General features: G+C 55.9%; 2 protein-coding genes across 3 annotated transcripts in view; both read right to left on the bottom strand.

Moving 5' to 3' along the window:
• Nucleotides 1-1,088, bottom strand: part of TTLL8 (tubulin tyrosine ligase like 8) — a 58,815-nt gene extending 57,727 nt beyond the window's left edge. Inside the window, exon 1 of the mRNA XM_027540461.1 lies at nt 788-1,088. The gene's annotated coding sequence lies outside the window, so the exon portion shown is untranslated. The remainder of the gene's footprint in view (nt 1-787) is intronic.
• A 261-nt stretch (nt 1,089-1,349) lies between these two features.
• Nucleotides 1,350-23,758, bottom strand: MLC1 (megalencephalic leukoencephalopathy with subcortical cysts 1). 2 transcript variants are annotated; one of them, XM_027540459.1, is made up of 12 exons: nt 23,652-23,758; nt 22,723-22,965; nt 21,327-21,416; nt 20,061-20,114; nt 19,709-19,810; nt 12,895-12,993; nt 12,466-12,537; nt 11,516-11,632; nt 10,099-10,155; nt 9,453-9,575; nt 4,070-4,231; nt 1,350-2,654 (listed from the first exon to the last, which is right to left on the bottom strand). In XM_027540459.1, exons 2-12 carry the CDS (start codon nt 22,900-22,902, stop codon nt 2,574-2,576), a joined length of 1,137 nt encoding a protein of 378 aa, XP_027396260.1. In that variant the 5' UTR covers nt 22,903-22,965; nt 23,652-23,758; the 3' UTR covers nt 1,350-2,573. The 2 variants fall into 2 exon arrangements, with proteins under 2 accessions (XP_027396260.1, XP_027396261.1); XM_027540460.1 differs by lacking the exons at nt 1,350-2,654; nt 4,070-4,231 and adding an exon at nt 4,268-5,872.
• Between the last annotated feature and the right edge of the window lie 3,247 nt (nt 23,759-27,005).

Raw genomic sequence — 27,005 nt, 5'->3', positions numbered from 1 at the left:
ATGTGTTTCGGGGGCAGGGCTGGGATGGATGGGGAGTCTGGGGTTAGGGGGAGTCTGGGGTTAGGGGGAGTCTGGGGGTGGGGGGCAGGGTTGGGTTGGGGAGACGCAGGTCCGGGCCCCCAAGGGCGGGGTTCAGAGGTGGAGGGCTGAGCGGGCCTGGAGTTCCGAAGGAAGGGTATGTCCGGGGCTCCACGGGAGTGGTCTGGAATCCCGGGGGCGGGGGGGGCGGTGCAGACGGCGGGCCCAGGCCTAGGGTTCGGAGGGAGGCGGGCTCAGCGCTCACCCGGGCCGGTCTGCGTGCCCCCGCCCCGCGTCGCGCTGTCTCGCGTCCTGCGGTTGCCCTGGGCGACGGACCCCAGCGGCGCGGCGCATTGTGCAGCCCGGGGGCGCCGGCGGCGGGGCCTCGCCGCGCGGCCGGCGCAGGGCGTGGGGCTTCGCGGACGCCGGGGCAGCGGGGTGCGGCGGGGGCGGCTCCGGGCGCGGCCCCGAGCGCATCTCCGGGCGCGGCGGCGCGCGGTGGGCGTCGGGGGCGTGGGGTCCCACAGGCCACGGTTGAGGGCACCTAAGCGGCGCCCCGGGCGGGGGCTGCAGTCTGAGACGCGGCCGCGGCCGGCGTGGGGACCGGGGCGCGGGGCACGGAGCATGGTGTCCGCGGGGAGGAGGGCCCCCGAGTGGCACGCGCCCAGCCCGAGGTCACCCAATCCCACCCCGCGCGGCTGTCGGGGTCACACAGACCCGCCCTGGCAGTCAGAGCCCCCCAAGTCATAAAGACCTTTAGGTCACACACCTGGGACCCGCCCTTGCAGGATAAGCGGACCATCCAGGTCAGGCTCCGCCCGCTTAACATCCAGTGTTCCTCGGGAAGAGGACCCCAGCCCTCCAGGAGCTGTGCCGTGTTCCCTGGGTCACTCGTGGGGCCTGAGGTGACTCCCCGGGGGTTCCGAGCACCAGCCAGCATCCCGGCCATCCTGATGTCCAGCCTCTCTGGTCCAGCATCTTTGTAGAGGGAGGGGTGAATAGGAAAGATCCACCTACCCCATCTGTGCCTTCCTCCTGGTAACGTTCCAAAATCTAGATGTCATCTTTATTTGGTTTAAACATCTTTATTTTGCATTTAACTTCCCGAGATAACCCAGAAGCGAGGCTCTGTGCCCATTCTGTGGGGGAGGGGGGTCCCGGGGGAGGCGCCAGTGCCTTTCCAGTCTCCAGCCATCCCACTTGCAGACCGGCTCAGGGCTATGGTAAATAGTGAACTAAAAGCACCGCACCCCCCCGCCCATGCTTTACCTCAGCTGTTTCAGAACCTGGGCACAGAGGTGTGGGGTGACCCAAAGTGAACCAGGCCCCTGGCACAACGACGAGTTAGCGTTTATTGCTCAGGCAGTGCTACATTATATCACACAAACATACGCCGACAGACAGGACCGCTGCTGCTGCTGCTGCTAAGTCGCTTCAGTCGTGTCCGTGTCCGACTCTGCAGCTTTAAACCCCACTTGTGTGAATGTTCCGAGCTCTCTCTGAAGGGAGAAGTGCCTGTGTCCAGCCCCCAGGCGCTCACTCCAGCTATCAGGCTCCCAACTTTCTGGCCCCCTAGAGACATCCGTGTCACCCACGCTATCCCTGTGGCTCTCACCCGGCCTGAGGAACTGGGAAGGGGAGGTGGCCCCCACGGGCTGCATGTGGGTGGGGTCTGCTTGTGTGCAGACAGCCCCTCAGTGCTCCCGTGCTCGTTTGGGGACTTGACCAAGGCCCGTGTCTGCCCGGCCTGCCTGGGACACAAGGCACGGAGATGCGGCCTGTCCATCTTCAGGGCCGTGGACAGTGGCCCATGCGGGGAACACTGAGCTGCCGCAGTGGTCAGGGTGGACTTCCGTGTGGTTGACAAGAGGCTTCAGGACAAGAGCACCCTGACCACCACTGAGCTGGGTCTCTACTGGCTGCACAGGACAGCCCAACATGGACCAGGGCCCTTCTGGAAGAACTGGGTTTAAGTGTAAAAAGAGGTCAGAGACACAGGCCCGTGGGTTTCTCATGGGGACACCGCGGGTTGAGTGGGGGCTGCCCACGTCTGCAGCTCTGAAGGTGCAGCCCCGTGGGCTCTGCGGGCAGGCAGGAAGCAGCTCTGCCCCCTCGGGGGGAAATCGAGGCTTGGCAGGCTGCCCCCCTCGCCTAGAGGATAGGAAGCGCGGAGACGGGTAAGGCCCACGCAGGGCGGGGCACACAGCAGGTGCAAAGCAAAGCAGGGCAGGGAGGGCAAGCACAGTGCAGCGAGCACACCAGCAGCCTGGAGCCCAGGGCTGCCCAGGGGTCAGCACTGGCAGGGTTCGGCTCTGGCCCGGCCCTTCCTCACCAGGGGCCCCGTGCCGCGGCTCCTGTGGTCAGGCCACCTCGGCAGCAGTGAACTGAACCCCCCTCAGTAAGCACAAAGCAGTCAACGTTTGCCTATTTCAAACTTAAACCACAGAAACGAGAAGACTCCACCTTGAACCCGGCCCCACAGGAAGGCGAGGGGTGGGTGGGGCTGCAGCTCGGAGGCAGTAGCGTCAGGCCACCCTGCCTCGCGGCCCGGGCAGTCACTGGGCCATCTGCACCACAACAGCTCTCCACGCTTTCTCCTTGTCGAACTCCTTCAGGGAGCTTCTGGGCACCTGCAACTGAGACAGGACAGCGTATTTGTCTGGGGCCGCCCAGCTCCGTGCAGGAAGCAGGGGCGGCCCCTCGCCCCTCGCCGGCCCCTCCACTCTCCCAGACGTCCCCCACCTGCGTTCTCTGCAGGGGCTGGGCTGGCACCCACACCTGCCTGAGGCCTCTTCCTGCGCACCCACATCCTGCACCCGGCAGAGCAGCCTCGGCACACAGTAGGTGCTCAGTAAGTGCTGCGGACGGGCAATGATACTTTCCAGGGCGCAGCGGTAAGTCCCGCCAGCTCTTCCTGGGGGAGGAGACAGATGCCCCCACCACCTCGAGGCTGGACTTGGCCCTGGAGGCTGTGAAGGCAGCTCCAGGGCCGTGACCCCTGGGAGGGAGGGCATCTGAAGCAGCCAGTGGTCACCAGACAGGGTGGACGGCTGCCCAGATCAGCCCTCCTGAGCCCCAGAACCGGCAGTTCTGGAACCAGCCGGGAGGACCCACTGGCTTGACACTGCACCTTGACGTCCTGATATGGAACCAGGTGGACCTCACGTGGGACCCGGGGACACAGTCGTCCCTGTGAGAGACTGACCACAGCCACGTGAAAAGGTCAACCAAACGATACCACCCGAGGAGCACCCAGGGGATGAAGATGGGGGGCTGGCGGCGCTGGGCATGTCCAGGAGATGCTGTGCAGAGCACAGGGCAGCCCCCACTCGACTTGTGTGTCCCCATGAGAAACCCACGGGCCTGTGTTTCTGACCTCTTTTTACACTTAAACCCAGTTTTTCTGGAAGGGCCCTGGTCCCTGCTGGGCTGTGCTGCACAACCAGTAAGCAGGGTGGGCCCAGGTGGCAGCTGGGCAGGAGGCGTGTCTGGTCCACCCAGAGTGGCCTCCCCAGGTGCCCAGAGCATGATGCCACCTGGGGGACAGTGGCCGGGTGTGCCCAGCAAAAGCCGCAGCAGACAGCACCCAGGGAGGAGTGTTCATGTGTGGGGATGAGGGGCGGGGCCCAGGTGGAGCGCAGCGGCTGTGAGCCTGGCAGAAGGGCCACTGGGAGTCTCCAGAGCCCCCGCCTTGGGCCCTGGATGCACATCTGCCGGGGACGGGGCGGGCTCCCCTTCCTGGCCGGCTGCTGGAGGGAGAGCTCTGTGATCCCTGAAGATGTTTGCCAAGTTCTCAGCTCATTTTCAAGAGTAAAACTGGAAGCATTCACTCCATAGTATCTTTTCAGAAACGGATTTGTGTTTGCCTGGCTGGCTTAAAAAGTGTATAAATGTATTATTGCACCTTTTCAAGATTTTTCTTTGTTTTAAAGAGAAAGTGACCCAACAGGTCCTGAAAGAAGTCAGCCTGGGTGGCATCGCTTTGCCCAGGGTCCCGGGAGGGCAGGCCCCCCCCTCCCCTCCCCTCCAGACGGGCTCAGAGGCCCCTCACCTCCCCGGCCGCCGGGCGCTCTTGCGGGCTGGGCAGTGCGCCCGCGGCGTCCCAGGACGCGCCCGCCTTGAAGCGCACGCACTGGATGATGGTGGCCGTGTTGAGGCCTGCCTGCAGCAGCAGCTCCAGCATCAGCAGCAGCAGCAGCGCGTCATAGGATTGCTGGGGGCAAGAGGTGAGCAGGAGACCGGGGCAGAGGGCGGGCGGGATGGCAGGCCGCACGCCCTGCTCCTCAGCTGCCCCCCACCCACTGCGTGGCCCCTCAGCTGGGAGGCTCCCGGAGCAGAGACCCCGAGGCCTGCGGTGGAGGGTTTCAGCTTCCCGTTCCTCGGGGGCCCTACTGTGTCCCCAGTGGGGGCAGTGATCACTGTCTCAGTGAGCCAGAGCTGAGGAGCTCAGTTGTGGTCTGAGCTCTGTCATCCTGGACTTAACGGAAGACCTGCACAAACATGACCCACAGGCAGCTGGGCCCCCGATGGTGCTGCCCGGCTCGTCTTCCAGGCCCCCCAGCAGGTCCAGAAAGGAGCCGCTGAAACCATCTGTGGCCTCCCGGAGAGTGCCCAGTGAGGCAAAGGCAAGTTCTGCGTGAGACGCCAGTGGAAGCCCAGAGCTGGAGGAAAAACAGGGACGCGGGCTCCACAGAAAGACCGGCAGACCAGCTCCAGCAGAAGCCGGGGGCCTGTACTGACTACTGGGAGATGGCGTCTGCCCGGGGCCACAGGAGTGGGGGTGGCACGCCTTGGAGAAGGGGCTGTCACCAATACGGAGGGAGCCCTAGGGTCTGTAAAGACACCCACAGACCACTGGCTCCCTCCTCACACTGCACGGTGACCTTCTAGCCTCAGAAACGCAAAGCAACCAAACATTAAGACAAAGAAAAAATACTCAACATCTCTTGTTAACCTGCACACTTAGGAGTGAGTCCAGCTTTTTTAAGAACGCAACACTGTGTTTACTTGAGTCAGGCAGGGCGATTCTAAAATTCACACAGGAACCTGCTGGTAGTCCAGTGGTTAACAGTCTGCCTCCCAATGCAGAGGACGTGGGATTGATCCCTGCATGGGGAGCTAAGATCCCACCTGCCGCAGGGCAACTCAGCCCAAGTGCCACAACCACTGAGTCTGCACTTGAGAGCCCGCATGCCCCAACGAGACAGAGACGCACGGGCTGCAAGGAAGGATCCCACACGCTGTACCGAGACCTGACGCCGTTCAAAATGAATAAATGCTTCTTAAAAATCTAAAAGATAAAGTTCATATAAAAGAACAAACCATGACAGAAGCGAGGAAGCCCTGAAATGCAGGGCAGTCAGCATCAAGCCAGCAAGGTCCTGACGCCCTGGTGCCAACCTCTGGGGTGGGCAGAGTGGCACAGATTGGCTGCGAGAGGACAGTCAGGGCAGAAAGAGACCCAGACAGACAGAAGCTCAGAGTCTCAGACGACTGAGAAAAAGAGGGGCTTTTAAAAGGGGCTGAACCTTTTATTCACGGACAAGCCAGTCGAGTAAAGTCCGACTGGGCCCACTCCTCGCGCCAAGCTCCAGGTTAGACTCCAGCAGAAACACGAGTGTGAGCGTTCCTAATTGTGACTCAAAATCCAGAAGCAACAGAGGAAAACATGGACAGATTTAACTGTGTAAAACACCAACAAAACTTCCACACGAGACAGATCACAGCAAGCAGAATGAACAGCTGCCTAGCTGAGGCCGCTGTTTGCATCTTCCGTGTCTGACAGAGGGCTGGGCTTCCTGTGTTGACAGCGTCAGCAAAGCCCGCAGGAAATGGGCAGGAGACACAGGCGGAGCTGTAGGAGGAAGACAGTGCCTAGGACAGAGGAAAGGGTCTCAGCGACCCGCATTCACACGCGTGCCTCGGCCCCCCGAGGCTCCAGCTCTCAGCCGTGTCACGGGCGCCGGGGGACACGCCTCCCGGGCTGCGGGGACAGGTGCTCTCATACCGCTGGTGGGGGGAAAACAGGAGCCTCCCAGTGGGTTTGCCAACATCCAACTCAATGCACCTGTCCTCTGGGTGACGAGGAAGCACCGGGATGAATCAAGTTTAAAAAAAGAAAGGCAAGGTGCAGAGGTACGATCAGCGTGGCCTGTTCCTCAGGAAGGAAGGAAACGAAAGACACACACGCTGCCTGTGGGAGCAGTGGGAGGCCGCGGGCGGGAGCGCAGCCCTCTGAGTTTGCCTGCGGGTTGATTTGACTTTTGAACCATGTAAAAGTTTTATACATGCAAAAGTCCTAACAAGAGGGAAAAAAGCATCAAAGCCCCACACTGAATACAAACAGAAACCATCAACCGTGGCTGTGCAGCAGGGCCACCCAGAGAGGGTTCCTTCCCAGAGCGAGCGGGTGCGGAGCCGTCAGCTGGCCCAGCAGGCGCGGCTGGCGGGAATGGCTGTCACCGGAGCACGTGTGTGCGTGGTCAGACAAAGGGGGCAGTAAGATAGGCTCGATAAAGGACAGAAATGGTAGGGACCTAACAGAAGCAGAAGATAGTAAGAAGAGGTGGCAAGAATACACAGAAGAACTGTACAAAAAAGAGCTCCACGACCCAGATAATCACGATGGCGTGATCACTCACCTAGAGCCAGACATCCTGGAATGTGAAGCCAAGTGGGCCTTAGAAAGCATCACTACGAACAAAGTTAGTGGAGGTGATGGAATTCCAGTTGAGCTCTTTCAAATCCTGAAAGATGATGCTGTGAAAGTGCTGCACTCAATGTGCCAGCAAATTTGGAAAACTCAGCAGTGGCCACAGGACTGGAAAAGCTGTTCTCATTCCAATCCCAAAGAAAGGCAATGCCAAACAATGCTCAAACTACTGCACAATTGCACTCATCTCACACGCTAGTAAAGTAATGCTCAAAATTCTCCAAGCCAGGCTTCAGCAATATGTGAACTGTGAACTTCCAGATGTTCAAGCTGGTTTTAGAAAAGGCAGAGGAACCAGAGATCAAATTGCCAACATCAGCTGGATCATGGAAAAAGCAAGAGAGTTCCAGAAAAACATCTACTTCTGCTTTATTGACTATGCCAAAGCCTTTGACTGTGTGGATCAAAATAAACTGTGGAAAATTCTGAGAGATGGGAATACCAGACCACCTGACCTGCCTCTTGACAAACCTGTATGCAGGTCAGGAAGCAACAGTTAGAACTGGACATGGAACAACAGACTGGTTCCAAATAGGAAAAGGAGTTCGTCAAGGCTGTATATTGTCACCATGCTTATTTAACTTATATGCAGAGTACATCATGAGAAACGCTGGGCTGGAAGAAGCACAAGCTGGAATCAAGATTGCCAGGAGAAATATCAATAACCTCAGATATGCAGATGATACCACCCTTATGGCAGAAAGTGAAGAGGAACTCAAAAGCCTCTTGATGAAGGTGAAAGAGGAGAGTGAAAAAGTTGGCTTAAAGCTCAACATTCAGAAAACGAAGATCATGGCATTCGGTCCCATCACTTCATGGGAAATAGGTGGGGAAACAGTGGAAACAGTGTCAGACTTTATTTTTCTGGGCTCCAAAATCACTGCAGATGGTGACTGCAGCCATGAAATTAAAAGACACTTACTCCTTGGAAGGAAAGTTATGACCAACCTAGATAGCATATTCAAAAGCAGAGACATTACTTTGCCAACAAACGTCCGTCTAGTCAAGGCTATTTTTCCAGTGGTCATTTATGGATGTGAGAGTTGGACTGTGAAGAAAGCTGAGCGCCAAAGAATTGATGCTTTTGAACTGTGGTATTGGAGAAGACTCTTGAAAGTCCCTTGGACTGCAAGGAGATCCAACCAGTCCATTCTGAAGGAGATCAGTCCTGTGTGTTCATTGGAAGGAATGATGCTAAAGCTGAAACTCCAGTGTTTTGGCCACCTCATGCGAAGAGTTGACTCATTGGAAAAGACTGTGATGCTGGGAGGGCTTGGGGGCAGGAGGAGAAGGGGACGACAGAGGATGAGATGGCTGGATGGCATCACCGACTCGATGGACGTGAGTCTGAGTGAACTCTGGGAGTTGGTGCTGGATAGGGAAGCCTGGTGTGCTGTGATTCATGGGGTCACAAAGAGTCGGACACGACTGAGCGACTGAACTGAACTGAACTGAACTGAACCACAGTCAATGAACTGAACTGAACCACAGTCAGTGCTATCAGGAAACAAGGTCTCTGTACTAAGAGAAAAATAAGGCAAATATAAAATAGCAAAGGCTGGGGGAACACTAGCATGTAAAATTTTGAACTGGAGGTAGCAGTATACATTCAGGATCTGTAAGTACACACATTTCTCAGCTCTGTCCACTGACCGGGCTTAGGAGTGATGATAACCCCGCAGGAATGGGTACACGGCTCCCCTCCCAGGGCGAGGGCGAGTTGGGGTGGGGGCCAGATCAGGTGAGCCGGGCCATCTCGAGCGTCTGCCAGGAGAGGCTGATGGGCTGGCATCTGGGAGCCCAGAGAACAGGGACGCAGCGCTCTGTGGACAGTGGCCAGCGCACGTCCCCCGGGGGCGGGGGCGGGGGCGGGTTCTTGGGCAGACACAGATGCACACAGCCCGGCCCCATCTGGGACCCAGGCAGCGGGCTGCCAGCAGCGCTGACCCACAGGCGCCCGCTCTGGGACTTCTTCCTTCACGGGGTTGCAGCTCCCGGGAAGCCCACTGGCTGCCGCTGCAAATGGACCAGCACGGGGAGCGGCGTCTGCCCCAGATCTGAAGACACCAGAGTGCAAGGGTGAGCCTCGCTGCTCTGAGGACCGCTGCCCTCAGAGCGTCTTCTCGGGGCAGTCCGAGGGGATGCTGTGCTATTAGGTGGTACGCCAGCCGCCTCAGCTGCACAGGGACTGGCCTTACTGCTGACGTGCAGAGGATCGAAGGCCAAGGGTGACTTCAAGCATCTGTCACTCCCTTTCAGATGCTTCCAGAAAATGATGCCTGTGTGTGCTCTTCCCACCCGTCACCACACACACACACGGACACACACGGACACACATGGACACACACGTAAACCACCAGAGAACCTCAGTGCTGCCTGCATTAACCTTCCAACTCTTCTGATATGTTTGAAATTTCTCATAACACTGTCTTACTGCGATCATCCAGGGCATCTGAGACTAACCTTGCCTGATGCCTGAGCCTGTGGGGGGACACTGGACCCCCAAGAATCCCCTTAAAGAGGAGGTTCTTGCTCTCTTCAGCTTACGCAGGAACCAATGGGGTCTCTCATGAGACTGGATGAATGTGACTCTAAAACACAAATGAACGTACAAAGGGCTGAGAAAATGAGACACGCCTGTGAAGGCAGGCGTTCCCGACATGGGCAGCAGCTCAGCGGCACCGCGTCTCTGAGGGTTTAGTTAAAATAAAAGCACGCAGACCTTGAAGGCTGGTGGGTAGTCTTTGAAAATATCCATGATTCTCATGATGCTGAAGGACAGGTACCCAGAGGCTGTGAACAGCAGCGGGGCCGCCAGGCTGCAGACGGCGATCAGCACCTCCACCTGGCGGGAAGCAGAGCGGGCGTGGGGGAGGCCGGCGCCCGCCAGCGTGAATCAGGACTCCGCACGGGTCTGGGCTGCAGGGGCGTCTGCTGAGCCTCTGTACTCAGTGTGCCCCTTCTCAACTGACGCACAATTCACTCTGTTCATAAAACAGCACTTAATGATCTATGGCCTCCTCCCCATGCCCTCCAAACTGTTCCTCTGACTTCCCAAAACAAGCCACGCAGCCCCAGGAGTCCGCCGAGTCCGACGCTCACGCCTCAGGGCATTCAGACTGGATTCCGAAAGCATCGGCGTTCAACATCCACGCTGGGGCAGAATGCTGCGTCTGCTGAGTCCCAGGAACCTCTCCTGACCCTCACGCCAGACCTGCCGTGGCTGCTTATTTCCACAGACAGGCCACCCGCGAACAGTCGCCCAGCCCTCCTGCAGGCCCTGCAGACGCCCCTCGGTGCTCGCCCCAACCCCGCGCAGGCCAGCAAGTTGCTCAGGAGGTCCCTGGGCCCAGCCGGGTGTCACCTACCAGAGACCTGCTGGGACACTCCGCCGTCACGTGACTGGCAATGGCGCTTGGGAAACACTGAGAGAGGAGGAAGGAGAAGGCTTCAGAGCTGACAGCCCGAGTCCGGCCCCACACATGCCCTCCCGTGCTCATTCAGGCCGTCGAGGCAGCTGGGAAAGTCGGCTGCTTGGGGCTGGAGGGCGGAGGCTCCCTGCGCCCCGCTGCTCAGCGCCACAGAGGCTGGGGGCCCCGCCAGACACCGTGCGCCTGTGTCCTGCTCCCTCCCAACTCAGCGTTGGCCGGGGCCGTGGCAGGGACTCAACCGCTGCGTGCAAGGCAGGGTCTGCGTCCGGCTGCAGTCGCGCCCGCTATGTCCAGGTCCAGCTGGGTCTGCTCGCGGCTCAGGGTCCAGGTGAGGACAGAGCTTCGTGCTTCTCTCTGCGGGGAGCCCTCGGCTGGCCCTCGCCTAGGCCTCGTCCGTGGCGTTTCTGGGCCGTGAGCAGGGCGGGCTGCAGGCGGCTCGGCTGGGCTGTCAGACTCGGGCCCTGGAGACACTGCCACCGCACACCATGCCTCGACCACCGGGGTGCCTCCACCGGCCAGCGTCCCTGCCGCTTTGTTAGTAATAAAGGCCTGTTCTACTCATTTGAAGGAGCCAGGACCCAGGCAGGGGGAAGTTCAGGGGCAGAACTTCCTCGAGGCCACCAACCCCCGGGCCCACCTTCTGGATATCCAGCCACCCCACCAGGCGCCGGTGCCCTCGCCGTCCCTGCCCACATGGCCTGCTGCGCCCAGGTGTGCCCAAGCCCCAGCCAGCTGTCCGCGCGGCCACAGAGGAGAAGGCAGTGCCCGCACGCCCGGTGTGGGAGCACAGGGCGCAGGGGACTATGCGGCTGGGGCGTCACGCGACGCGGGCAGACTGGGGGCTCGGGGGACCCCGGTGACTGCCCCAAGCCGACGGGGATCCCCGCACCCTGGCACAGCACAGCCGCAGGGTGGCCGGGCTGGGGGCCAGGTGCTCCACAGGGTGCTTTCCGGTTTCAGTGGCGGACAGCATTAAATTACGTGAGTCGACTGAGACTTGCTTTTAAAAGGATGAGAGTCCCCGTCTACAACAGCGACCAAGCAGCGAGCACTTGCCAAGCTGAGCCTTTACTGTAGCTGCAGCCAGTGTGAAATAATACGTGTGTATTTCACTTCAAAATGTGAGACAATGTGAATGCTGTACATTATAAAATTATATAAAACAATAAAACAAGCATTTTCCTGGAAAAACAATACAAAAACATATAAAACAGCTAAGCTAACAGGCTGACTCGTTACTCCTTGGTCCCAAACAGCCAGGGTGCTCCTGGCCCTCCCACCGTGACCCTGCCTGACCGCCCGAAACTGAGCTCAGAGGCTGGCCACCCCCACGGGCAGCACCCGACCTACTCACAGCCACTAAGACCCAGAAGAATGTGACCGAGAAGTGCGGGCCCGAGACGGTGTCGTCCACGTTCAGAGCAATGACCCCTCCAAGGATGGCGGAGACCCCTGCAACCACCTCGATGACCTGGGGGCAGAGAGTCAGCATCACCTGTGGGGGAGGGGGCTCCCCAGGGCCCCAGGAGGCGGGTGGGGAGGCTCCCGTGAGCTCTGGGCCGAGGAGCAGGGCGCCCCCCCATGCAGTGACATGGAGGATAATCTCCAAAGGAATACTGAAAATGCGCATTCCAACCCAAATTTGTGGGGAAAGGAAGGAGGAATCTTCCACCAATTAAAAGGAAAGTGCAAAAAGGCACAGAAAATAGGAAAAAGATGGAGAAATGCGTAAATACGAAGGTGGCAGGCATTGTGCTCTGGGTGACCTGGCTCCGTCCACATGGCCCCTACACGCTGCACAGAGACCACCCAGACGTGAGGACAGAAAGGGCTGGAAGGAGGGGAAGACGAGGTGGCAGACAGTGACGAGAGGCAACTCACGCAGATAACGACACCACTGTTCTGGCTGGAGCCGTGACAATGGAGAGTTGCTTGTAATGGTTTAAAAAAAGGCGGGGGTGGGGGGACAGGCAGAAGGAAGGGATTCTAAAGTTGTGTCTACTAAAAACCAGGCTCCAGAGCTCCATGATGAAAAGCTACAGAATTACAGAGTCAGATCCATAATCTGCACTCAGGTTGGGAGGTTTTTAACAGACCTTTCAGTAATAGAACAAATGGACTAAAAGACTTTGGAAAGGGCTTAAAACACAATTAACATGTGATTTATGGACACGCTGCGAGAGTAACGTGCACTGCCGACCAGCACGGTGCCTGTGGCCGTGGACATGCCCATCCTGCATTTATCGCCTACTCCCCAACCCCCCCACTCCGTGAAACAAAGTAGAAGGGAAAAGCCTTTCTTACAGAGTAGGATTTCAGGACCCGAGCAGGAAACGTCACTTCACATAGAACACTGCTGCTCTCAGAGATGGAACCCTGTAAAGAAACAAACCCATTACAGGGGCGGCCACGTCCAGGCCATCGCTCCAGGATGGTCTGAAATGAGAGTTTCTGGGCGATGCTCCTGGATCTTTAGGCTTGAAAGCAGAAACTCAAACACGGACTTCCTCTGTGCACATGGAAACGTGTGATTGCTGAAGGCCCAGTTTACAAGGTGATACTTCAGGTGGACGTGGGCTCTGTCGGTGGCACTACTCGGGGCGGGGAAGGTACTTGGGCAGCACCAGGTGAGGGAGGAGATGGTCTGCATCGCTCTGGTTGCCTCCCCGGGGCCATCGACCCCTCGCTCTGCAGCTGGGTCTGTGTTGCAGCCGTGCCACAGGCTGGACCCACCTTCTGCTTGCAAGGCGCCTCGCTGGACCGTGCAGAGATGATCACCGTGGCCGCCATGAAGAGCTCCAGCAGAAGCAGCAGGATCAGATTGAAGTTGATCTGCCCAAGGAAAACATGCACGTTTATAAAACTGGCTTCTCCACTTTATCCAGTAAACACAGACGGTCCCATGAAGGGGCTTAGTGGCCTCTTCGAAGTCTGGACAACATTTCCTGTCCAAAGTCAGATACCAGGCAAGTCTTTTCTTTCTTGGATGTGGATTTTTGTTCTTAAACCACTGTTGGCTCACAGGCTGGAACTGACCTTGGGCTGTAGTCTGCCAACCCTGACCTCAAGCTTCCTTGGCAGTTGGTCCCTCCTGGGGATTTACCCTAAAGGAATGAAAACCTACATTCACACCAGAGCCTGCCCATGTTTACAGCACTTCTGAGTGTAGCTGCCTCAAGTGGAAAACACCAGGCTGGTGGGGGTCACAGGGCTGACCCACATCCTGACTGCTGGCGGTTACAAGAATCCACGCCTGTGCTTAAATTCACACAATACACAACAACTCAATTTAACTGTGTGATATAAAACCATAACATCTACTACTGTGGGCAAGAATCCCTTAGAAGAAATGGAGTAGCCCTCATAGTCAACAAAAGAGTCCGAAATGCAGTACTTGGATGCAATCTCAAAAACGACAGAACAATCTCTGTTTGTTTCCAAGATAAACCATTCAATATCACAGTGATCCAAGTCTATGCCCCAACCAGTAATGCTGAAGCAGCTGAAGTTGAACAGTCATATGAAGACCTACAAGACCTTCTAGAACTAACACCCAAAAAAGATGTCCTTTTCATTATAGGGGGCTGGAATGCAAAAGTAGGAAGTCAAGAGATACCTGGAGTAACCCTTGCAGTAAAGTGATGTACTCAATATCCCAGAAAATTTGGAAAACTCAAGAGTGGCTGTAGGACTGGAAAAGGTCAGTTTTCATTCCAATCCCAAAGAAAGGCAATGCCAAAGAATGCTCAAACTACTGCACAATTGCACTCATCTTACACGCTAGCAAAGTAACGACCAAATCCTCCAAGCCAGGCTTCAACAGTATGTGAACCGTGAACTTCCAGATGTTAAAGCTGGATTGAGAAAAGGCAGGGGAACCAGAGACCAAATTGCCAACATCTGTTGGATCATCGAAAAAGCAAGAGAGTTCCAGAAAAACATCTGTTTCTGCTTTATTGACTATGCCAAAGCCTTTGACTGTGTGGATCACAACAAACTGTGGAACATTCTTCAAGAAATGGGAATACCAGACCACCTTACCTACCTCCTGAGAAATCTGTATGCAGGTCAAGAAGCAACAGTTAGAACTGGACAGGGAACAACAGACTGGTTCCAAATCGGGAAAGGAGTACATCAAGACAGTATATTGTCATCCTGCTTATTTATATATGCAGAGTACATCATGCGAAATGCCGAGCTGGATGAAACACAAGCTGGAATCAAGATTGCTGGGAGAAATATGAATAACCTCAGATATGCTGATGACACCACCCTTATGGCAGAAAGCAAAGAGGAACTGAAGAGCCACTTCATGAAAGTGAAAGAGGAGAGGGAAAAAGTTGGCTTAAAGCTCAACATTCAGAAAACGAAGATCACGGCATCTGGTCCCATCACTTCATGGCAAATAGATGGGGAAACAGTGGAAACAGTGGCTGACTTTATTTTTACGGGCTCCAAAATCACTGCAGATGGTGATTTTAGCCATGAAATTAAAAGACGCTTACTCCTTGGAAAGAAAGTTATGACCAACATAGGCAGCATATTAAAAAGCAGAGACAAAAAGCAAAAAGAAAACAAACAAACAAAAAGTAACAAAAAAAGAAGGAAAACACAAAAAACAAACAAAATAAATAAATAAATAAAAATTTTTTAAAAAGGCAGAGACATTATTTTGCCAACAAAGGTCCGTCTAGTGAAGGCTGTGGTTTTTCCAGTGGTCATATGGATGTAAGAGGTGGACTGTGAAGAAAGCTGAGCGCTGAAGAATTGATGCTTTTGAACTGGGGTGTTGGACAAGACTCTTGAGAGTCCCTTGGACTGCAAAGAGATCCAACCAGTTCTAAAGGATATCAGTCCTGAATATTCATTGGAAGGACTGGTGTTGAAGCTGAAACTCCAATACTTTGGCCACCTGATGTGAAGAGCTGACTCGTTTGAAAAGACTCTGATGCTGGGAAAGACTGGGGGCAGGAGGAGAAGGGGATGACAGAGGATGAGATGGTTGGATGGCATCACCGACACAATGGCCATGGGTTTGAGTGAATACTGGGAGTTGGTGATGGACAGGGAGGCCTGGTGTGCTGCGGTCCATGGGGTCGCAAAGAGTCATATACGGCTGAGCGACTGGACTGAACTGACAAAACCAAGTAACCAGGAATTCCCTGGAGGTCGGGGATTAGGACTTGGCACTTTCAGTGCCCGGGCCTGAGTTCGGTACTTTTTTGCTCTTCTGGGTCTTCCCTGCTGTGTGTGCGCTTTCTCTAGTGGAGTCAAGAGGGGGCGCTCTAGCTGTGGTGCTCAGACTTCTCGTTGCGCCGGCCTCTCGTCGCGGCTCTCGGGCTCTACACACGCAGGCTCAGTCGCTGCGGTGCACAGACTGCGCTGCCCCGCAGCAGACACAAAACTGTAATAATGAAAGATGTCCCCTCCCCAGCAGTCATCATGGAGATGACTTTACAGGTGAGTTCGATCAGACTTTCCAGAAGCAGCGACTTCTCAGCGTGTCAAGCTGTTGCAAAAAGCAAAAAAGAGGCAAGAGCTTCTGCGTTCATTTTATGAGACAGGAAAACCTTGGTTCTAAAACCAGACAAAGGAACCGTAGGCCCATTTCACTCATGAATGAGTGATGAGCAACCGTAACCACCAGACGGCTGGTCGGCCCATCACAACACTGAAAATGGTACACTGACGAGGTAAAGCCAGTCTCAGGAAGGAAGTCTCAACACCAGAAAAATTAGTGCATTTAATAAACTGAATGAGGACAGAGCACCTCAGTAAGTTCAAGAGCAAGCACCGCATGTTTGTATTTTTAAAATAAAGAACTTAGAGCAAACCAGGACTTGAAGACAAGGTTTCAACTTGGTGAAAGTCACGTAGAAACACTTAGTGGAGGGACTGCCCTGGTGGGCCAGTGGCTAAGAGGCCGCCTTCCAAGGAAGGGGACGTGGGTTCGATCCCCAGTTGGGGCACTAAACTGCCACGTGCCGTGGGGCAGCCACGCCCATGCCCACGATGACCGAGCCCTCAAGGCCACTAGCGAGCCGGCAGGCAGCACAGCCAAAGGAGAAAAAGAAGAAACTTCATGGCAACTTTAGATCCAGCCATTTAAAACCAGGAAAAAGACAGAAAGGCCCAAGGTGCCAGAAGTCCTGGCCAAAGCTATGAAGACAAAGGAACTGGAGGGGAGCCTGGGCAGGGCGTTTAAACTGCTCTGTGTGGGTGACACAGAGACTACACAGCGCAACCAGCTCAACCAACAGGAAAGCTCGGAGGACACGAGTCCAGCAACGCTTCTGGACACAAAGTCCCCCTAAGAGAATCCATTTCTAAAAATGGCTACAATTTCAACAAAGGCTAAATGAACACATGCCATCAGTTGGTCTGACAGCGTAAGATGCTGTCGCTGGGCAACGGGATAAAGGACACCCGGGAATGCCCTGCACCGTGCATGCAAATCCTTTGTCTCTAACACTCGAAAATGAAGGGAAAAAAGGAATATCAGAAGCCTCTCTGTGCACTAGGAACAACCCATCTAAAAATGTAATTTTAAAGAAGATACCGTTCATACTAGCAACACACCCGTGAATTATGTAGGGACTGTCTAATACAGGAACATTCCAGCTCTTATAAAAGGCAGATGCTGTGAGGGCAGAGACAGCCCGTGCCCCTGGTGGGTGACATCACACAGCAAAGCTGTCAGTTCTTACAAGGTTACTCTATAAACTTCAACTGGTCGCAGTAGAATCCCAGCTGTACTTCTTGAGGAACTCAGAACACTTATCCTCTAATATATTGGAAATGAGAGCGGTCGACTTTGAAGAAGGAAGACAACTGAAGTCATGAAGCCACACTGACAAGCCTGGCTTCGCCTCGGCCGCCAAGCAGCTGGTGGGGGTGGGGGTGGGGGTGGGGCTGACACCCGTGGGGCAGCCCGAGCTGCTGACCACGGAGAGACCCAACTCAGGACAAGCCGAGGACGGGAGCAGCCAGCAGACAGAAAGGAAGTCCAGGAGGGCACACGCCTGGGAAGAGGGCTCAGAAGTGGCAGGGATCAGAGGGTGACCTGCGGCAACTGGAAGCCACACCACAGTCATCAGATGGGACAAGGGAGTGGCTGGAGATGCCAAGTGCAGGGAAGGCTGTGGGACCGGGCAGCCTCCGGCCGTAGGGAGGATGGACCCCGTGGTGTCCTGGGCTTGGCTGTGTCAGGTGGGTTCACGGCTCCCCTGGGCATCCAAGGAGCCCACGGAGATGTGCCACATTGGCCTCGTTTGCTGAGGAGAGAGTTGGAGGCCATGGAGCCGGGCCCTTCTCTAAAGAAGGCAGTGCCCAGAAGGACGCAGAGCAGCATGGGCGGGGAGTGCGGGGACGGAGGCAGCAGAGGCTCTGCTGGAGCCCCGCATGGCTTCCCCCTGGGGAGGGGCAAGTCCAGCTAATGCTTGACAGGGAGAAGGGGAGGGGAGCAGCCTCTCCACCCTGGTGGCCTCAAGGTGGGGCTTTAGAGTTTCCTGTTTCACCGTACGTGACTCTGTTTGGAGACTGGGGGTCCCGACCTCGTGGTCCTGGGGTCCTTCCGTGTGTTCAGGTGTCTGAGCTTCACATCCTCCACGTGGCCTGGCTGGACCTTGGAGGTGCAGGAGCCCGTGGGTCTGGTTAACGGTGGGCTCTGGGGCCCAGACCTCGGTGGGGGGATGCTGCGGCCCAGCCCGGGGGAGGCTACCGGGTAGGAGGAGAATGTGTGTGCGAAGCTTCGCACGACTTCAGTTTCTTCATCCACTCTGTGTGGGGGCACCGTCCTGGGTGATGGATACTGGATTATTTTCTGGTCTGGGATTTCTGCCACCATCAACAGGGCTGCTAGGAGCACGCTGCGGGGTCACCCGTGTGTGTGTCTTTGAGGTTTGTCCCTCTTCCGAAAGGACCTGAAAATTCCAGGCCTTTGCCAAGAGTCTGCAGCAGCAGTAGGAGTTGCAGGATGTAAGGGAGGCACCCTGGGCCCTTGCCCGACCAGTGCGGGACACGGTTTCTCCTGTGGCTTCAGCGGACCTCCTCTGACGACGGGTGGGCCTCGGCTCAGCTGCCCGTCGGCATGGTGGTTTCCTGCCAGTAAGCTCCTGGTGCAGTCGCCTACAGCCCAGGACGTTCTCCCAAGGCTCCTCACGGTGCCCTGGAGCCAGCTGCTCTGAGAGAACCTGTCCCCTTCCTTACAGCGTGGGCTCCTATGTCTGCGGGACAACTGGCTGGGCCTTGTGGTGGGTGGGTGCCAGGGCCAAAGCCGAGTGGATCACAGCTGTGCGCCAAGCCTGGGACGGCCACACCCCCAACTGCTTGGGCTGGCCGGACGCCGGCGCTCTCCTCTCGTGCCAGGGCAGCTGTGCGGTGGCGGGGAGACCCCCACCTGAACTTCATGGGGGCTCCGCCCCAGCCCTTGGGTACCACCTGGACCTGCTGGGGCCTGCCTGTGGGCGGACTTGCTCTGGGCCCACAGGCTGGCGATCCCTCCACACAGGGTTTCCTTAGTGAAGAAGCATCGCTTATCAGTGAGGCTTTGTGGCTTCTTACAAACAGTCTCCAGACCTTCTGCTGCATTTATGCCTAGGAACCTGATACTGTATTTCATAAGTAATGCCTGCATTTCAGTAACATTTTCAACAATATCTGTTTCTGGCACAAATAATCGTTTTACGTGGATTTTCACATCCAACAACCCTGCTTCGTGCACTTAACGATCAAATGTCAAGAAAGCAGAGAATCGTCTCCTGCAGAACAGGCAGCAGACAGGCTCCTATCAGACCCGAGCGTCTGTCATCTTCCTGCCCAGACGCCTGGCTGGGGCGTCTCTGGCCACCACACCCTTTTCCTGATCTTAACGCATTCACTGTTACACACAGAGTGGTATCTCTAATCAGGTCCTGTTTCCTAGAGATTCTTCTCTGCTTTCTTGTGATTTAAATCACAAGGCTCTTCCATTTTTCTTAGCAGAACATAAAGTAATAATGGGGCTTTAGTCAGCAGCATCACACGTTTAACGAAATACACAATTACGTACTGCTAATGTTTAAGACCCTGTTTAAGACTCATTGGGAAAGACCCTGAGGCGGGGAAAGATTGAAGGCGGGAAGAGAAGGAGACGACAGAGAATGAGATGGCTGGATGGCATCACCGACTCAACGGACATGAGTTTGAGTAAGCTCCGGGAGTTGGTGATGGACAGGGAGGCCTGGCGTGCTGCAGTCCATGGGGTTGCAAAGAGTCGGACACAACTTTGCGACGGAACTGAACTGACCGTTCAAGAACTGTCGTGAAAGAGATACAAAAAATCAGTGAATCCATCCACTGACACCAATGAAAGCATCGAAGACAGTTCTTTTCTTCAGAAGCTTAGGTGGGATTCCCAGACTCAAGACCATGGTACACATCCCTACATAACTGCCCAGCAGACAGCTCGCCAACACTCGCTCCAGGCCAACGGGGCTGAGCAGACTCAGCAGGACCGAGCCTCGGCACCTGTGACCGTGGGAGACTATATGGCTCTTTGCGGACTCACGTCTACTGCTGACGGGTTCAGGACAAGCTTACAGCCGAACCAGATGAGGCAGCTGGTGGTGACGGCAAACGTGGACACGAACAGTATCTGGAAGTGGGGGATCTGGAAGACAAGACGGGAGGCTTTCCTTCACCTCTGTGACGTTCAACCTCACTCCTGGGCACGGGCCACCCATCCCGAGGACAGGCACTTAGCATCAGCAGCGGTGCTTGTGAGCTCGGCCCGTCTGCCCTCAAGGGGGAAGGAAGAAGGCGGGGCCCCAAGGGCAGCCTGGGCCCGTCCCCCCAGCATGCCCTCCCATTGGGGCCTCCGATGCCGCCCTCAAGCTGTGCAGACGAAAGGCTGGACTCACCGCGCTAACATTTCTCCTCGAGACAGCGAAGCTCACGATGGCTGAGGGGATGCACTGAAAAGAGAGAGTGGGTGAGCATCCCGCTGGCCGCTCTGTGTCCTGAAGACCTGCAGGGCCCGAGGCGTGTCCCCTCTGCCCAGGGGTCTCGCTTGAAGCTGGAGGGTTCTGGGTCTTTTGAAATAATTCTTCTGGAAACAGCTTTAATTGTTCTGATGACAGAAAGACCCCTGAAGGTGAAGACTGTCCCGCCAGACGCGCCTGGAGCAGATGGAGTTTCCTATCACCCGAGACCAGGTGCGGCTTGCTAGGAATTACCCAGGAGACCCCGAGCCCCTTGGGGTCCTTGTCGGGGGCCCCCACTGCGCCCTCCCAGGAGCCGAGGACAATGAAGAGGGGAGCCTGGGCGGCAGGGAGGGGCTGGGGGCAGCCTGAGCCTCGGCGGTCAGGTCAGTGTCGCTGCAGCCCCGGGACCCAGACCTCGGAGGGAGCAGCGGGGGCAGAGCCTGGCAGGAGGTGGATGGGGGCTGGGCCAGGGGAGGAGCCAGGGGGAAGTGACCCACCCCCACCCCGTCACCCCTGACGATTCTGCTGGGACATCTGTCTAGGTCAGTGTGGCCCTGGAGCCATCTGGGTCAGAGGTCAGAGATCACTGTGACCCCCAACCAGGGCTACTCCAGTGGTGAAGAGCAAGGGCCACCTAGGAGGTTCTAGAGAGAAGGGCAGCAGGTGAGCGCAATTCTTTCAACGGGTTTTCTTTAAGAGAGCAGAGGCTGGGTGCCCTGCGTGGGTACAGGGTAAGGAAATGTCGGTCTCGAGTTTTCAGACACTTGGGAGTGCTGACGGCTAGAGCAGGGAGCAGGTGGGCGAGGCCCCCCCCCCCAAGACCCCAGGGAACATGTCCTGTGCTCGAGCTGGCTGGGGTCACTGGTTGTTTCTCTGTGTGGACCAGTAGCTCCCCTGGGCCTCAGCACTCTGAGTCCAGAGCAGGCACAAGCTCTGGGGCGGGCAGGTGCAGCCCCCAAACCACGGAGGGGGTTCCCTGCCGGCTCGTGGGACGGCCCAGAGCAGCACGCAGCCACCTGTGAGAAATCAAAGGGCCGCTTCTCACCCCGGAGTTGGTGGAGGAAGGCAGGCTTGCTTCATTCATCCATTTCAGAAGTGACAGAAGCCAAAGTATACAGAGAGTTTTTTGAATGAGAAGTGAGCAACAGCAATGCGTCAATCTCAGAGTCAAGAACTCGGTGCTGACGGAGGACCGCTACTCACCGAGCCCGCAGCACAGCGTAGGTAGTCCATCTCCAAAGGAAACACGTTCCCCAGGTAGAGAGAGAACCCCGAGGTCACGAGCAGGCAGCCCTGCAGGACGGCATGAGCGCAGGCGGCGGCAGCTGGCCGGGGGCTCAGCTGCTGCACAGCAGCCCTCTGTCCACATCGTAACTGCCCAACAGCAACACCCACGCCTGGATCCCACTGGGCCTGACTGCCTCCTGAAGGACAACAGCTGCCCACCCTCCGCAGGCTCAGGCCGTGGGCCTCAACGCTCACTAGGGGGATGGGAGACTCTGTCAAAACTGAAAGCAAGAAGCTGTGGTGCCGCTTCCCAGACAATGCCTTCACCTCAATGTGTGCACTGGGCCTGGGGCCAGAGCCCCGCGCACAACCCCATCTTGCTCAAGGAGGCGGAGGTGGAAATTCACCCCACAGGGAAGGCTGTGGGATGGAGGTCTCGGGCAGAGGTCTCTCAGACCCGGGGTCTGGGTGGGGGGCCTCGTGCACTGTGGAGTGGGAGCACGGGGCCTGAGGGTGTGGGGACAGAGGGGACCTCGGTGCACCCCCAAGGGAGGAGCAGACAGCAGGCCCACGCGCTGCGGCTGAGGGCACAGAGCCCCGGCCCCTGCAAACGGGAGGAGGCTGACCAGCTGCCAGTGTCCACACGGGGGCGGGGAAAGGAGACTCCTCTGGGACACACGTAGCGGGGGGTTCCAGTCTCAGTGGGGCAGGGTCACAGTGTAGGGGGAGGGCAGGCAGGACCACTGGGGTGCTACAGGGCCGGACTGTAGGGCCTGGGCCCAGGGAGGGGAAGGGCCCAGCTTGGATCCTGGGTCTTGGCCTGGGCACACGGAGCCCCAAGGTCCTGCCCACAGAGAGCTAGGGCCAGCAGCCAGCCCAGGTGGCCGTGCTCACTCAGGGCAAAATGGCTCTTTCCGTCATCCAAGTGCCTACGCAAGCCATCAGAAAAGAGGTGTCCCAGGGCCCCAGGCAAGGTCCGCTGGGCCTGCCCCCAGCTCCCTGCTGGCCCTGCCCTTCCGGCCCCTCGGTCTTCACTATCCCATGGCCCTGGCCTCCTGCCTCAGGACCCCATTCTGCTTTTCACCCTGCCAGAGGCCCGTCCTAAGAGCGGAGCCCCTCCTCCCCATCTCTGCAGAGCCCCCAGGAGGTGACGGTCGTGCAGGCCACCCTAGCCCAACAGGTGACCTGGCCGATGGGCAGCATGGGCCCCAGACTGTCCCAACCCAGCCGGGACACAAGGCAGCCACCAGGGAAAGAATCCAAAGCACACAAGCAAGCGAGCACGTCACATCCGTGAGGCTCTCAGACGCAGCAGCGACCTGGGCCCTGGGAGCCTCACGCAGGCAGGGGACCCTTGGCGGGGAGCACTCACCCCCATCAGCACGGAGAAGACCCATGTCTTGCGGCTGAAGCACGGGGGCAGCCTCGACGACAGCTGAAGGTCGCCGGGCTTGGTGTCCAGGGCGTAGCCAGCGGCGTCTGGCCTCCCCCGCTCCAGCGGGGGCATCCGGTCGTACGCCAGGCCCTCCCGGCACTGCTCCTCACGGGCCATGAGCGGCCGGGGCCAAGGCTGGTGTGAGCAGCCGCAGCACAGCACTCACCACGCAGCCCCGTCCTTATTTGCGATAAGGTTACAGATTACACTCTGATCACTCTGTAAAACCTCCCAAAGAAGTGATTTTTAGTAAATACTTGTTTTGGGCTTCCCTGACAGCTCACTGGTAAAGAGTCCACATGCCAGTGCAGGAGGCACGGGTCTAACCCCTGCTCCGGAAAGACCTCACATGCCAAGGGGCAGTTATGCCCATGCGCCACACCCATGGAGCCTGTGCGCCCCAACAAGGGCAGTCACTGCAACGAGAAGCCCATACACCGCAGCTACAGAGTAGACCCCACGGCCACAACTAGAAAAAAGCCTGTGCAGCAACAAAGACCCAGCACAGCCAAGAATAAATTTTTTTAAAAGTATTCTAAAACTTTTTAAATATTTGCTTTCAAGTTGTTTTCAATAAAAGAAACATCATATGTATGGAAGTACTGTGAATTTGAAGAAAACAAGCACTTAATTTCGCAAGTGAATAGAATCACTCTCCCAGTAAAACCACCCTGACCAGTCCAGATTCATGGAGGGACTTAGGCGCCTTGCTGAACTGGGGCTCCCCGGCCAACATCTCACTGTCCACTGGCAGCTGCATCCACGAATCCCCTGATGTGCCGGTTACCCTGGGTCTAGGGTGGTGACCAGACAAGAGATCACAGATGTACCCAACCCGAGGGGCTCCCAGCTGTCCACGCACTTACCTCCGTGGTGATTCTGGCGGTGGGAGCACCGGTCTCTGGGTGACAGGCTCCTGTTACTGAGTCACTGTGCCTTGGCGTCCAGTGAGAACTATTCACAGACGGAACAAAAGCCCGGCAGAACTGCACTTAAGCCAGGGAAGCAGGACTGCTTCCTGAATTTCAATGAGGGCATGAAGCGAGGGATCCTGGAAGGTTCTCGGTGGTTGTGTAACTGCTGGCCCAGAGTTCCACTCCGTCCTGTGCCAACCCGCCAGGAGCAGGGGGGCCTCTTCTGGTTCACTTGTGGCAGACAGGTTGTGGGCACCAGAGTGGGCCTCTCGGGAGAAAGAGCATGCCCGAGTGCAGAACTGTACCAAGCTCAGGATCCTAGAAGGCTGGACAGCAGAGTGCTTGACTCTTTTATAAACAAGCACGGTTTTATCCAATGTCTTACTCTCCGTCCTTTCTAGAAACCCTTTTTCATCCCTGCCATCACAAGAGGAAGACTCTTCACAAGGTCACACACAATGCTATTTGTGCTCCACGTGGCTGGCCTGGCCCTTAAACTGTTTGAGATTCTGATCCAAGGGTTCCTGTGAGCCATGCGGGTCCTGCTGTGCCCTTTACTTCTGCTCACCACGGAGAGAGAAAGGACGGGCATGCATTTTGCCCAAACTCTGGTTGTTACTATTCAGTCACTCAGTCATGTCTGACTCTTTGCAACCCCAAGGACTGCAGCACGCCAGGCTTCCCTGTCCTTCACTATCTCAAGGAGTTTGCTCAAATTCATGTCCATTGAGTTGGTGATGCCATCCAACCATCTCATCCTCTGTGGCCCCCTTCTCCTCCTGCCCTCAATCTTTCCCAGCATCAGGGTCATCAACCTGGTCAGAAGCTGCAAAGTATCAACACTCCTCACTGTCCTTCGGCCTTCCCTATTTGCCATTGCTTGTGAACTTCACACACGGTCAGTGCGCTCCAGAACAAAAACCACAGTCACAGAAAACTAACCCAAATGATCACATGGACCACAGCCTTGTGTAACTCAATGAAGCCATGAGCCGTGCTGTGCAGGGCCACCCAAGACGGACCGGGTCATGGTGGAGAGTTCTGACAAAACCCGGTCCACTAGAGGACGGAACAGCAAACCACATCAGTGCTTGTGCCTTGAGAACCCACGAAGAGCATGAAAAGACAAAAAGTTATGACGTCTGAAGTTGAGCCCCCAGGTCAGTCGGTACACAGAGACTCCAGTGACCCACAATCACAACATCAGTCTCTTGTATTCTCAGGAGCCAAAGCATTCCACAGAGCTGGCCCCTCAGACCACAAGCCCACATCATGCCCAAGCAAAGGCTTCAGTTTCCCATCATGGGATGCTCAGTGTCTTAGTTTTTCAACCAATCAAAAAGTATTAGAGTTAATTTTCACAAACTGTGAGGTCAAGAAGGGATTTTAAACATGGAAAACCTCCCAAACCTCTTTAGTGACTGCCTTCTAAAGCAGTAAGTGCAATTAGCAGGGAGACTGTCAACCACTGGAACTCTTCGCTTCTCTCCTTGCTTGAAGAAGAGTATTATGCAGGTTTCATCATGTCTGTGCATTTCCAAAGTTGTGGAAACACAAATAAGCAGTCTGGAATTAGAGATGGTGGGACAAACACCCCCCAAGCGTCCTGGGAAGAACTTCCCCATCTCCAGCAGCAACACCAGTCTCTAGAACAGCTCCATCCCTCGCACGAACTCTGTCCCTAAAGTGCTCTCTCCCACTCTGTGCTGCCGAGGCCCTGCTCATGGTTCAACATTCACCCCGCCATCCAGCGCACACTTGCAGGATGGGCAGGACAGGCCACAGCCCTTCCCGTGTGGAGTCCACAGCCTAATGCGGGACAGGCACACAGTCGGTAAAGGGGTGTGTTCTATGGGGACGCAATTGACTTCCTCTGTGATGGCAAATAAGTCCAGGGAGGGCGTGGGGGGCTACTCGGGAGAGTTAGGGTAGGCCTCACTGTGGGGGGGTGCTGGGCAAGGAGGGCAGGGGAGCAGAGGCACCCCAGGTGCAGAGGCACTGAGGTGGCAAGGCCGGAGGGCGGTGGGCACAGGGACCCTGTGGGGCAAGGTGCAGGTAAGGTGCCCAGGCATGAGGCACCTGAGGACGTGGAGACAGCCGTGGCTCGGACTCTGAGATGCACTTGCTGGGCAGAAGAGTGAACGTCCACCCGGGTGGAGCACAGGCCATGGGACAGCAGGTGAGAGCAGGTGCTGGTGGGACAGAGGGGGAGCTGTGGGCGTGGTGAGAAGCCACCAGATTCTTGATAGACTGAAAAGTCAAGCGGACCTGCCGTCTGAAAGACGCGAGATGAGGGGACCAGGAGTTCGGGGGACTGGAAGGTTCCTGGCCTGAGAGGTGCAGCTGCCTCACCTGAGACAGAAAACAGAGATCAGGAGTTTTGTTCACCAAACAACTCAGCCACAAGCCCATGTTCTGCGACAAGAGAAGCCATCGCAATGAGAAGCCTGCTTGCCGCAACTAGAGAAAGCCAAAGCAAATCAACGAAGACCCAGCTCAGTCAAAAATACACAAAAACTTTGTAAAAAATTGTATATGCAACTAATTGGCACTTCAAGTAATATATGGTCTTAAATGCTTATGTTAAAAATGAAGAAAGTTCCATTCCAAAATTCAATATCTAATTTTCCAACTTAAAAAGTTAGAAAAGCACAAATCAAACTAGAAGAAGGGGGAGGAAAGGGGAAGAGGAGTGGAAGGGGGACAAGAAGGAGGAAGAGATGGCAGGAAATAATGAATAGAAAAAAGTCAGTGAAACCAAAAGGTATTTTTTGAAAAGATAAATAAAATTGATAAACATGTAGCTAGACCGATGAAGACAAACAAGAGGACAGACATTAACTGCCAAAGTCAGGAATGAAGGATGGTTCATTACAGTGGACCACAGAGACAGTAAAAGGAAATACCGTGAACAAATTGTGCCAGCAATCTGACACATTGGCTAAAGCGGACAAATCCCTTAAAATTACCAAAGTTTATGCAACATTGCTGAATATTGGTAACAGCCCTTTAACCAATACAAAAGTTGAATTCGTTAAAACAGATATACAATATGTGTTTGATAGGCCACGAGGCAGGCTGTTTCAGTTAGCACAGAGTTCAAGCCAAATTAGGTATAAGCCCGGAGGACTGCCGCACATCTCAATAAATGAAAAATTCCTCATCACTCAGGCACAAAATTACCAAGCTGGATCAACACACAAAACAGATAATACACCATGATCAAGTTGAGTTTCCTAGGAAAGCAGGGTGGTTTAACATTTGAAAATTCAATGTAATTCATTCTCATTAACACTCTAAAATAGA

The sequence above is a fragment of the Bos indicus x Bos taurus genome, chromosome 5 (genome assembly GCF_003369695.1).
Source record: "Bos indicus x Bos taurus breed Angus x Brahman F1 hybrid chromosome 5, Bos_hybrid_MaternalHap_v2.0, whole genome shotgun sequence".
Lineage (NCBI taxonomy): Eukaryota > Metazoa > Chordata > Mammalia > Artiodactyla > Bovidae > Bos > Bos indicus x Bos taurus.
This window is presented reverse-complemented; position numbering and strand designations above follow the sequence as displayed.